Raw genomic sequence first — 13120 nt, 5'->3', positions numbered from 1 at the left:
GGTTGGGGTTGGGATTGGGGGAGAGTCGTTGTCATGGGGGGCTCTTGGGTAGATTTGACATCTCTCTCTCTAAATTAAGCAGAGAACAAGTTGGGATTGTTTCATGCCTGGCAAGGTGTGTATCTCCTGGGTCCCTGAAGGTTGGGGTGTTTGTGTGTGTGTGTGTGCGTATGTGTGTGTGTGTGTGTGTGTGTGTGTTTTTCCTGACACAGGGTAGTTCGTTCTCCCATTCTTCTTATGGCTTGCCATGGCGGTGGGAGGCAAGGCCCTGTGGGTGGACCTGGCTTCTGACCTGCTGTGTGAAGTCAGGACAGCCTCACCTCCCAGGTGAGACCAGAGGATGAACTAACTGGCAACATGCCCTCCTGCCACCTTCAACTTCAGAGTGAGGATGGAGGAGTTGGCACTGTGAAATTCTGGCTCTGCCATGGGAAATGGCTAATGAGCTCCCCACCCACTTGCCTGTGCCAGTGTTTCCTTCGTGTTGAAAACACCTGTTCTTGACCGATATGATATACTCATGCACTTGGAGGAAGCGCTTCTCCAAGTCTACCCGCCACGTCCTTTCCATGCGAACCCGAGACTATACCCACCGCCAGGAGACCTGCTTGGCACCATCCCTTGAGTGTCTCACTTCCTGACTTTGGCCCCTAAATGTCCACACAGGAGAGTGAGCAGTGCCGCCTTTACTGCCCTTTATTTAAAGGCAGTGCTGTAGATAGTATATAGTCCCTAAGTCCAGGACAAGGCTGGGCATATCAGGAGATAAACTGCTGGTTTGCTGTTTTGCAGATTGACTCCATTTACTACTTTGTGGTGGGGGACGTTCCTGAGGAGTCTAAGCAGCTTCTCGTCCAGATGACTTTGGAAATCCCGTGTCCTGTCTGCACCGTGTCCTTCAATGCCAGAGGAGAAGGCACTGTAGCTTTCTTAAAGGATCTGAGTGCCAAGGCCCGTGGCAGGTAGGCAGAAACGTGCTCTGGTGGGACAGAGAATGAGCTGCCTGCTCCCACAGGATCCCCTGTGGGCCTTGGGTCTTTCATAGTCAGAACCCATCTGCTGTTGTATTCTTCCCATCTTGCTCACAGTCTTTAGCCTCCAAGCACTTTCCTTCTCTGTCCTGTACTAATCTTGCCTTTTTATTTTCTGTAATTTGAATGTTTAGACATCTTGGAACCTTGCAGACTGCACAGAGACCACCCTTCCCAGGGCTGGCTAATTCTAAGAGGTAGTGAACAACTCACCCAGCAGCACACCTTTCACATGCAAACTAATCCAGAGCCCACAGGCTCACTCTCAGGACCACTATTCCCTAGTCACCCCGTCGCTGGACACCAGATGACTCGGGGACAGCCTGTATACCCTAGAACCTGTAGAAATTATTCAAACTAGCCAGTGCTAAGCCTGCTTACTCTGCTTTACCCATTCCTTCCTGCAGGATCCACGATACAGACTCTCTCTCATGTTTTCCCTTTGTTCCCTCTGCCTCCTGACCAGCCCCAATGCTTCCCTGTGTGGCCCTTTTTGAGTGGCGTGGCCCCCCTCTTCGGCATTGTATAGTCAGTTCGGGCTGCCATAACCAAGTACCATAGACTTAGGGCCTAAACAACAGAAATTTCTCATAGTTCTGGAGGCTGGAAGTCCAAGGTCAAAGTGCCTGCTGATTCAGTTTCTGGTGAGAGATCTCTTCCTGGCTTGTAGACAGCTGCCTTCTTGTTGTGTCCTTTTATGAGAGAGAAAGAGTGAGAGAGGGAGAGAGAGGGAGGGGACAGAGAGGGGGCAGCAAGCACATCTAAGTTCTCTGGTCTTTTTAAAAGGACGCTAATCCAGTAGGATCAGGACCCTACTCTTATGACTGCGTTTAACCTTGATCACCCCCTTACAGGCCCTGTCTCTAAATACAGTCACAGTAGGGGCTAAGGCTTTGACATATTAATTTTGGGGGAGACATAATTCAGTCCATAGCACATTCACTTATCCCAGAAACACTGATTGACTATGCTATAGGCCAGGCACTGGGCTATGGCCTGGGAGCACAGGGTAAATGAGACAAACACAGTCTCCCCAACATGAGCACACTAAGGGGCCTCCTAAGACTGGTCTCCATAGATAGTGTATTAACTCAGGCTGCCATGACGAAGTACCACAGACTGGGTGGCTTAAACAGCTGAAATGTATTTTCTCATAGTTCTGGAGGCTGGAAGTCCAAGGTCAAAGTGCCTGCTGATTCAGTTTCTGGTGAGAGATCTCTTCCTGGCTTGTAGACAGCTGCCTTCTTGTTGTGTCCTTTTATGAGAGAGAAAGAGTGAGAGAGGGAGAGAGAGGGAGGGGACAGAGAGGGGGCAGCAAGCACATCTAAGTTCTCTGGTCTTTTTAAAAGGACGCTAATCCAGTAGGATCAGGACCCTACTCTTATGACTGCGTTTAACCTTGATCACCCCCTTACAGGCCCTGTCTCTAAATACAGTCACAGTAGGGGCTAAGGCTTTGACATATTAATTTTGGGGGAGACATAATTCAGTCCATAGCAGAAACTATGAGTAGCAAACACTTTTCAATGGCAGTTGCACTAATCTGTTGGCCTCATCATACCTGAAAATAATGACACCTACATTTTAAACCATACTTCACTGCCCCATCTGTATGTATGTGAGTTTAGGTCCCTTATGGAAAAAGACCAACTGCTTATGCTATTACAAGGGGCATGGTTGGGTCATTTCCTGGACTAGCTCGGCTGACGTGAGCATGGTCGCTGCTTGTGAGTTTCTAGGTCGAGTTGCTCATCATACTTGTGTGACGGCTCACTGGTCATCAGAGGCCTGGGCTTCACCGTGCAGGCTGGTTGCACATGGTCCAGGGGTCCCAGGAATGTGATCTCGCCCTTCACGCTGTGTAGGAATTCCTGAGGGAACTTGACTAAATGCAGAGGTCTTGGCCATAGTGCCCTGGAGTCCGACCATTTGGCTCTAGTGAGAGCCAGGGATGTGCATTTTTTAACAAGAGTCTGGTGATTCTGAGGACCACACTCTGGTTTCTCTTAGAGCACTTTGAAGTCTTGGCTTCCATTCTGGGTTCCTGAGCCCCTCTAAATACTGAAGGGGCTCACTGCCCCTCTTGTACCAGTGGAGAGAGAAAAAGTCAACTGGTAGGGCTGCCTCTCTTGTTTGTCCTCTGCCCACCTAAGGGGGCACTTTCTCTGGGCCAGCAAGAGGCCAGGGGATTTACTCTGATTTTTAGCAGTTTAACTTTTAGCAACTGAATACTCCAGGTTAACTCCTGACTTTTAGGCCATGTACCACAGAGTAGGAGTTTTGGAGAAGAGGACAAGGTGTAGACAGCCCTCCTGCCCTTGCTCTGGCCCTTAAAAGTGATTCAGCGCACAGCTGCGGTGCTCCTGCCTACTTGGTGCCTGCCAGGCCCCTGTGGCTCCTGCTTGACCTCTGCATCTTCCGCTGCTGAGGCCCAGCTGACGTACATTTATTTATTATCCAACTGTAAGGGCATGTCCTGGGCATCTCAGCTTGCAGGGAGGCTGGACTCTGGGTCCCCCTGTGCTCAGGGCTGTGTCTGGGCCAGAGCCATGAGCCACCAGGCACAATGCTGTCCTCTCCAGCCTCCCCAAAGATCCCATCTTAAAGGTGATTTACTTTCTGCCCAAGTGAGGCTGTATTAGCCAGAAAGGATGTCTGCCTTGTTCTCTTTCCTAAACTGGAAAACACATCCTGGGCACCAAATGCGTCGGCACTCAGGGTCGGGGCTGCCAGGATAAACCTCAGCATATTTTCTCTGCTCTGCAAGGATGCTGGCCATTTCTGCTTTGGAGGAGGTCCCAGCAAGAGGCTGGCTTATTCACTACCGTGAAGCCATCATCCTGATGTCAACTAAAAACCTTTAGAAATAGACATGACAAAGGCTTTCCATGGCCCAGGAGAGGCTCACACCTCTCCTGCCACTGGCCTACCTATCTGTCCACCTTCACCTATGCTTCAGGATTCTCTTTAGGTTAAGTAAGTGGCAACAGGTCTCTCTGGAGGGGCAGAGGGACCATTACTCAGAGACCTCCGTCCAAAAGAAAGTGCCTTTTAGATTCTAGATCATTGGCTTTAGGTGGGACTTAGCCCATCAACCATGCACTACACCAGCACTCTTTTTTTGTTTGTTTTTTCTTTTTCAATTAAAATTGACATACAATATTGTATTAGTTTCAGGCGTATAACATAGTGGTTAGACATTTATATAACTTACGAAATGATCCCCACCCCCCGCATTGGTCTAGGATGCATCTGACACGATACATAGTTATTACATTACTAATTGTATTCCCTGTGCTGTACTTTACATCCCATGACTATTTTGTAACTACTAATTTGTATTTCTTATTCCCTTTGTTTTTCACCCAGTCCTCCAATACCCCTCCCATCTGGCAATCATCAATTTGTTCTCTGTACCTATGAGTTTGTTTTTGTTTTGTTTGTTCATTTATTATGTTTTTTTAGATTCCACGCTGATTTATTTCACTTAGCATAATACCTTCTAGGTCCATCCATGTTGCTGCAAATGGCGAGATTTCATTCTTTTTTATGGCTGTAAATCCCCATTATGTATATGTACCACATCTTCTTTATCCAATCATCTATTGGTGGACACCTAGGTTGCTTATATATCTTGGATATTGTAAATAATGCTGCAGTGAACATATGGATTCACATATTTTTGAATTAGTATTTTGGATTTCTTCAGATAAATACCTGGAAGTAGAATTGCTGTGTCATAAGTAGTTCTATTTTTAATTTTTTTGAGGAATCTCCACACTGTTTTTCATAGTAGCTGTACCAATTTGCAATCCCACCAGCAGTGAAGAGGGTTCCCTTTTATCTGCATCCTCACCAAACACTTGTTGTCTGTTGATTTATTGATGATGTCCATTCTAATAGGTGTGAGATAATATCTTGTTGTGGTTTTAATTTGTATTTCCCTGATGATTAGTGACTTTGAACATCTTTTCATATGTCTGTTGGCCATCTGTATGTCCTCTTTGGAGAAATATCTATTCAGGTTCTCTGCACATTTTTTATGAGATTGTGTGTGTGTGTGTGTGTGTGTGTGTGTGTGTGTGTGTGTTAAGTTGTATGAGTTCTTTATATAGTTTGGATATTAACCCTTGATTGGATGTATCATTGGCAAATATATTCTCCCATTGTATAGGTTATCTTTTCATTTTGTTGATGGTTTCATTTGCTGTGCAAAAACTTTTTAGTTTGATGGAGTCTCATTTGTTAATTTTTTTCTTTTGTTTCTCTTGCTCAAGGAGATGTAGCCTAAAAAATGTTACTAAGAACGATGTCAAAGAGTTTATTATCTATGTTTTCTTCTAGGAATTTTATGGTTTTGGGTTTTACATGTAAGTCTTTAATCTATTTTGAGTTAATTTTTGTATATGGTATAACAAAGTTATGTAGTTTCATTTTTTTAATGTATCTGTCCAGTTTTCCCAACACCATTAATTGAAGAGACTGTCTTTACTTCATTGTATATTCTTGACTCCTTTGTTATAGGTTAAATGACCATATAAATGTGTGTTTATTTCTGGGCTCTCTATTCTCTTCCATTGATCTATGTGTTTGTTTTTATGTAAATACCATGCTGTTTTGATAACTATATCCTTGTAGTATAGTTTGATATCAGGGAACACGATACCTCCAACTTTGTTCTTCTTTCTCAAGATCTCTGCAGCTATTTGGGGCCTTTTGTAGTTTTATATAAATTTTAGGATTATTTGTTCTAGTTCTGTGAAAAATGCCATTGGTATTTTGATAGGGATCGCATTGAATCTATGAGTAGATGAATGCTTTCAGTAGTATGGATATTTTAATAATGTTAATTCTTCCTATCCCTGACCGTGGTATATTTTCCATTTATTTGTATTTTCTTCAGTTTCTTTTTTTTAACATCTTATAATTTTCCTAGTATAAGTCTTTTACCTCATTGGTTAAATATATTCCTAGCTATTTGATTTTTTTGATGCAATTATAAATGGGACTATTTTCTTAAATTATTTTTCAGATAGTTTATTATTGGTATATAAAATGCAACCAATTTCTGAATGTTAATTTTATATTCTGCTACTTTGTTGAATTCATTTATCTGTTCTAATAGTTTTTTGGTGGACTCTTTAGAATTCTCTCTATATAGTATTATGTTATCCTCAAATAATGACAGTTTTACTTCTTCCTTTCTAATTTGAATGCCTTTTATTTCTTTTTCCTATCTGAATGCAGTAGCTAGGACCTGAATAATATATTGAATAAAAGTGACAAAAGTGAACATCTTTGTCTTGCTGCTATTAAGATTCTCTCTTTGTCTTCTCTCTTTGACATCTTAATTCGATGGGTCTTGGTGTGGGCCTCTTTAGGTTCATCTTGTTTGGGACTCTCTGTGCTTCCTGGACTTGTATGTCTATTTTCTTTGCCAGATTAAAGAAATCTTCATTTGTTATTTCTTCAAATAGGATTTCAATTCCTTGCTTTCTGGTACTCCCATAATGTGAATATTGGTATTCTTGATGTTGTCCCAGAGGCCCCTGAAACTATCCTCAATTTTTAAAACTCTTTTTATTTTTGCTGTTCTGATTGGGTGTTTTCTGCTACCTTGCCTTCCAGATCACTGATTCAGTCCTCTACTTCTTCTAATCTGATGTTGATTTTCTCTAATGTTGATTTTCTCTAATGTATTCTTCATTTCAGGTATTGTATTCTGTATTTCTGACTGGTTCTTTTTGTTTTCTATCTTCTTTTTTATGTTTCCTATCTCTTTGTTGAAGTTCTTACTGGGACCCATTTATTTTTCTCATATGTTCATTGAGCATCCTTATAATCAGTGTTTTGAACTCTTCATCTGCTAGATTGCTTGCCTGCATTTTGTTTAGTTCTTTTTCTGGAGTTTTGTCTCGTTCTTTCATTTGGGACATGTTTCTTTGTCTCCCCATTTTGGCTGCCTCTCTGTGTTTGTTTCCATGTATTAGGTAGATCTGATACATCTTCCAGTCTTCTTAGAGGGACCTTATGTAGTAGGTGTCCTGTGAGTCCCACTGGCACAGTCATCCTGGTTACCCGAGTCAGCGCTCTAGGAGTGTCACCTGTGTGGGTTGTTTGTGCCCTCCGGTTGTCGTTGAGCATCGATTGATGTTGGCACATCAGTGAGTGGAGTTAACTCTTGGGCTGACTGGCTGTGAAGACTGGCTACAACTGTAGTTGATGAGCTGCTATGTGGGAGCTGACCCCACAGAGTCGGATCCACCCCAATGGGGCTCTGGTGCCTGCCAAGACCACCTTTTGGGTGTATCATTTGTAGAGCTGATTGGGTAGTGCTCTGGTGTAGTCTAAAGCCAGCTACCAGATATGTTTGTTCTCAGGCCTCTTGCGAGCGGCTCTGGTGCAGACTTGTGCCAGGCCTGGGGCCACCTGGTAGGAGGTATAGAGCAATTCATGGTTGGCAGCTGCCTGTGTACACCAGCACTCTGGGGAGCTCATTCAAGTGCAGATTCAGATTCACATCCAGGTGGGTGCAGGAACGCACACTGTAACCAGTTCCCAGACCTGGCGCTGCTCCTGGGACCACACTTAGAGGAGTCAGGTCCTAAAAGCCTGTCCATACAAGAATTTTTTCCATTAGTGCTACACTTAGGTCCTGGGGAAGTGTGTATTTGCTAGTTAAAGTTGACTGCAGCCTGTCAGTCATCAGCAGGTAAGCAACGGTGCCTGTTGTCGTCTGCTTTCAACATTGACCACAGGCCTGCAGGCACTGTGGGGTCTCTTTAGACTTGGCCTGTGAAACTGTACTGCCATCATTGAATCCTGAGCACAGAGGATAAGCATAAGCCCAGGGTGTCTTTTTTCCAGGGTCAAGAAATACCATCTGGTTGAGTTGTTACCCTGTACTGAAGTGAAGGGTCAGCAGTTAACATCCCAATGCATCCACAGTTCCCTGTTCTCTCCCACCTCCCTGTCATCTTTCTGCGGGGACAGAGAAGGTACAGGGGAAGTGGTGAAACGTTTGTAATGCTAGGCACCCGCGGAAGAGCATATTCATGGTGTTGGAAGAGTGTGTGGACACCTGCAAACACTACCTTCCTTCCAGCCTACTGTTGCAAATCTCTTCATATTACAGATTCCACGCGTTTGCAGAGAGAACAGAGTGTGTGGAATTTCCTGAGTTCCCCCGAAGGGATGGTGACAGTACAATGACTTGGAATTCAAGGAAACTAAAAGGAAAACCCCCTCCAGGTACTTGGAATGAAAAAGGAACAGTATCTTAATAACTTTGGGTGACCCATATCCTTAGGAAGTAAAGCACTAGGTAGGGACTGTGTCTTTTTTATTTATGTAGTACAAGGACAGAGTTCATGGATATTAATGGAGAATTTATCAGTTTAGTAACTAGGCATAATTTATCACCTAGGCAAGTGACCTAAGTGATATGTGTTTACAAACTTGGGAACCTTCCAGAGACATGGCCCTGGGTGTGTCAGCACAGGACTTAGTTCTTGGCAGGGCAGAGCTGCTCTGCTGTCCAGGTTAGCTGGACACTCTGGTGAGGACGCCTGCTATGATGAGGTTTTCTGCTGGCCTGCCCATCAGTGACAGCAATGCTTGTAGATGCACTTGCGGAGTTGACCTGCCTGTGTGGGGCCGGGGCCTCACAGGAACCTCTGTGGAGGCTGAATGAACCTGCCTTTCATTCAAGGAATGTGATCAGAAAATGTGATCAATTTAACAGGCATAGAAAATGAAGTCCAAAATCAGTGACAAATGGGGCCATGATTAGGAAAAACAGTACTAGACAGTTACTCAGAAAGCCAAGAGATGGGAGTTTTGGGGGGGCTGATGAAATTGCAAAGTACCAAAGTTAACTGAGTAAATGGCGCTGAGAGAGGCAGGAAGGAAGCAGGGGTAGTTAGGAGTCTGAGGAAGCCCATCTACCTCTACCTTCTTGCTCATTTTTAGTACTCAACACAAAGATTTCTAGCTTCACTATGAGGTAAGAACTCCTCTTTGGGGACAGGGGAGAAGCTGAAGGATATAGCTACTTGAAAGTTTCTTGTTTACATAATGGTGTTGAGAAACTCTCGGAGGAAGGGCACGGAGACTGAGCAGGAGGCAGTTTTGTCAGATAGAATCAAAGGCAGGGGGCGGAGTCACAAAGTGTGATCCACACTTTGTAGATTCAGATCCTAGTGCCTCAAAGCAGAGCCAGGGAGAGATTCCCTGGAACTCATTGCAGGCATGGCTTTAGGTAATAACTTACACCTTGATTCCGTGGTGAATTGGACATCAAGAATTTGAAAAAATGCCAGTTGATAAGCAAGGTTGATGCTAATCTAGGGAAAAAAATTAATTCAGGATGTATGCCATGCCTATTGGAAATAATTTACAAGATTATTCTAGTGGGCAATGAATCAATCAAGGTAAAGTGTGAGATGTCACCACCTCTTCAAGGAGTGCCAGTTACTGTAAATGGCCTGCCTTTTTTTGGCAACTTAGTTTAAAAGGAAAACATATCTGGCTGCATAGCTTACATTTTCAGCAAGTACCATGTTCCTAATCCTGCAAAGCATACAAAAAAGTTTTTCTTAGTATGAAATGCTCAGAGTGTGGCCTGCCAGTCTAATACCATTTCAGTGATCACATGTTCTGACTCTGAGGAGAGAGTCCCAAATCCTAAGTATGCCATCTTGTCTCCTCTATCCATCACAATGTCCCAGAAATTCTAGCATTTTGAAGTCGACCTCTCCCACTCGGAAACTGCCCCGAAACCCTTGACTATTTTGGTTTGGAAAGTGCATGGTTTCCAGCATCACCTGGGGCCTCAGAGAAAGTTCTTTTCCTGATCCGTTCCATGCCTCTGTGCTCCCATCATCTGTTTCCAGCATTTGTCAGTGTCCAGTTTCCTCAGGCCCCTCTCCAGTTTGGGAAGAGAGGTTGTCCCCTCAGGAGCTAATTTACCTCCTTTTGTAGAGAAAAGAGACTGTCAAGTGGAGGAGCATTCTCAGAGAATTCAGAGAGAATTTTAAAGAAATTTCCTGCTATTCCTGACTTTTTAGATTCCAGGTAATTGGCTTTCAGAGTATAACTTACCATTACCCTCCCCCATGCACTATACCAAAGCAAACAAAACAAAACAAAAAACCCTATAGTAAAGGTAAACAGTAGTTTTAGAAATTGTACTAAAAGATACTTAACATGAAATTGACCATCTTAACCACTGTTAAATGTACAGTTCAGTTGTGTCAAGTACATCATTGTGCAGCCATCTCTAGAACTCTTTTCATCTTACAGACTGAAACTCTGCCCCCGTTAAACAATAAATTCCTATTCTTCCTTCCCCTAGCCCCTAGCATTCACCAGTCTACTTTCTGTCTCTGTTTCCATTGCTTAATTATTATTTTAAAATTCAACAAATGCTTAGACATTGCTTGGTATGTGCCAGGCACTGTTCCAGCCTCTTATCAATTTTAAAACACTGCATCTTCATCCCAGCCCTGTGGAGCAGGGTCTGTTAGTATCCTTATATTAGTATGGGAAAACCAAGACAGAAAGTGGCTGCTTTTCTCAGCGAAGCATTTTATGTATAAGTATGATAGATTGCCTTTGTCTGTCTCCTGATCTATCCTTTTCCCACTAATATTTTAAATACTTTATTTCTGTTTGTGTTCACTTTCTCTGGTTTCTCACAGTGAGTTCCATTATTTATTTTCTTCACTGAGCTTCTACCCATTTTATCTTCTGTGATTTTTTTTCTACTTTCCTGAGTTTTGGGGATTCCATTTCTTCCTGTTGTCTTGCCATCTCACTTGAGTTTTTGAATTTCTGCTTTGTTTCCTTCCTTCATGGAGATGATGGCTTCATGTATACATATTATATACATAGAAATAAATTCATGGTGAAATATTGGATCACAATTTTCATGTATTCCATGATAACATTTTTAGTATTTTTCATCTCTTGATTGGTTCAGCTCTTTCTTCCATGCCATGTTAGGATGTTGTGTGCTAGCTTTCTTTTTGTTATGCTCCACTAGAAGGAGGAGACCAGATGTGTACAGGCGTTTCCTGTGGGAGGCAGGGAAGGGAAAGGCTGTGCTTCACAGCTCAAGGCTCTCTTCTCTGCTGCTGCAGAGAGCAGTGCCTACGGGTAAGTTTGTTCTGGGTAATGCTTTGGGAAGCCCTCCACTCTTGCCTTGCTAAACCAAGTAGGCAGACTTTGCTATAGCCCTTGTTACTGAGATACCAGAATCCATCATGGCTAACCAGGCTCACCTTTGACTTTCAGAGGCCCCCTCTTCCTAATACCTGCTCAGCCCTCTGAGCCCTTCCAGGTGCTCACTCTCTGTGCTTTCTTCCGCACAGTTTCTGCTCTATCTTAACTGCTCTTTTTTTTTTTTTTTAACACCTGGTATTTTTAGCATCTAGTATTCCTAGGTGGTCTCCCATCCAAGTACTAACCAGGCCCGATCCTGCTTAGCTTCCAAGATCAGATGAGATTGGGCACGTTCAGGGTAGCATGGCTGCAGACCATCTCAGCTGTTCTTGACAGCTCTTATCTGGATGTTATTTTTGTCTCCTAATTTAGCTGAAGGTATTTGTGTTTTCTTTTTCATTTTCATTTCTCCCCATAATTTCTAGGAGAAAGGGAAAAGATATTGGCTTACAGAGTTGTGTTTATCCTGGAAGTAAAGGCCTGCATCTTAAATGTTCAGGGGTGTGTTACAGTGAGCTCTGAGACCAGATGTGAAACCTAATGTCGACATCTTTGTGGGGTAGACAAGATCTTTCACCATTTCTTGTAATACATTTATTTATATGTCATACATTATGTTGCCACTCACTGTATTTATATAAAAAAGTATCATTTGAACACAGCTCATCTAGTATCAATTTCTCAAATTCCAAAATAACTTTTGATATGTTGTTATAAAATTCTGGTGTTTTAAAAGAGAAAATAATTTGTTATATTAAATATGAATATTAAAAAATAACTATCATCATGTTTTTTCTCCCATCATTACATTAGTTCTTTCCTAGAAATCATGATATCATTTCTAATTATTGAATAAGAGTGGTGAAATGTATTAACACTCTAAATGTTTAACTTTTGTCACTTCAAAGGATTTTTTCCTAAGATGGTGAAAGCTGGGCTATGTATGTGTATGTGTATGTGTGTGTGTGTTGCTAGGTACATTACATACATTTACTCATTTAATCATTACAGCAATCATGTGAGGTGAATGATACTATTATCCCTATTTTTCAGAAGAGAAATAGCCTCGGAGTTATTGTCTGAGGTTACATGACTGGTAAGAGGCAGACCCGGAGATCTGAAGGACTGAGCCCAGGCTCTCATGAACACTTGGCTGTCCTGCATTCTGCTGACATAGAATAGACAATATGCAAAATATAGAGAAGAAAGGAAATGAAATATTGTTGCTACCCAAAGATTCTCACCATTGAACATAGCAGTATATTTCCTTCCAGTCTTCTCATGGTATACTATTTTCAAAAAATTAAAGCATAAACATCATATTATATACCAATTTGAATATTACATTTTCTTTTTAATTTTATTTTATTTTTAAAAACTTTTTAAAAATTAAGTTTATTGGGGTACATTGATTAATACAATTATATAATTTTCAGGTGTACGTTATAATTTGACATCTGTATATACTATTGTGTGTTTACCACCCAAAGTCCAGTTTCCTTCAGCTACCATATATTCGATCCCCTTTACCCACTTCGCCCTCCTCCTAAACCCTATATTTGACCCCCTTTACCCAATCTACCTCCCCACTCCTCTGCCATCCCCTACCCTCTGGTAACGACTAGTCTATAGTACATGTCCATGAGCCTCTGGTAACGACTAGTCTATAGTACATGTCCAACAAGTCATTTGTCTTGTTCATTTGTTGCTTTTAGGTTTATATCCCACATATAAATGATATCATGTGATTTTCTACTTTTTCAGTCTGGCTTATTTCACTTAAAATGATTATCTCGCAGTCCATCCACATTGTTGCAAATGGCAGTATTTCATCTCTTCTTATGGCTGAGTAATATTCCATTGTA

The 13120-nt window shown here is 42.3% G+C and overlaps 1 protein-coding gene and 1 pseudogene across 1 annotated transcript in view; one reads left to right on the top strand and one right to left on the bottom strand.

Annotated features, from left to right (window-relative positions):
- Positions 1-13120, top strand: part of VWA3B (von Willebrand factor A domain containing 3B) — a 136800-nt gene that overhangs the window by 23012 nt on the left and 100668 nt on the right. Inside the window, 2 exon segments of the mRNA XM_025045043.1 lie at positions 793-962; positions 8167-8282. Coding sequence (XP_024900811.1) covers positions 793-962; positions 8167-8282 — 286 coding nt within the window.
- On the bottom strand, positions 11452-11570 carry LOC112477868 (annotated as a pseudogene).

The sequence above is a fragment of the Pteropus alecto genome, unplaced genomic scaffold (genome assembly GCF_000325575.1).
Source record: "Pteropus alecto unplaced genomic scaffold, ASM32557v1 scaffold223, whole genome shotgun sequence".
NCBI lineage: Eukaryota > Metazoa > Chordata > Mammalia > Chiroptera > Pteropodidae > Pteropus > Pteropus alecto.
This window is presented reverse-complemented; position numbering and strand designations above follow the sequence as displayed.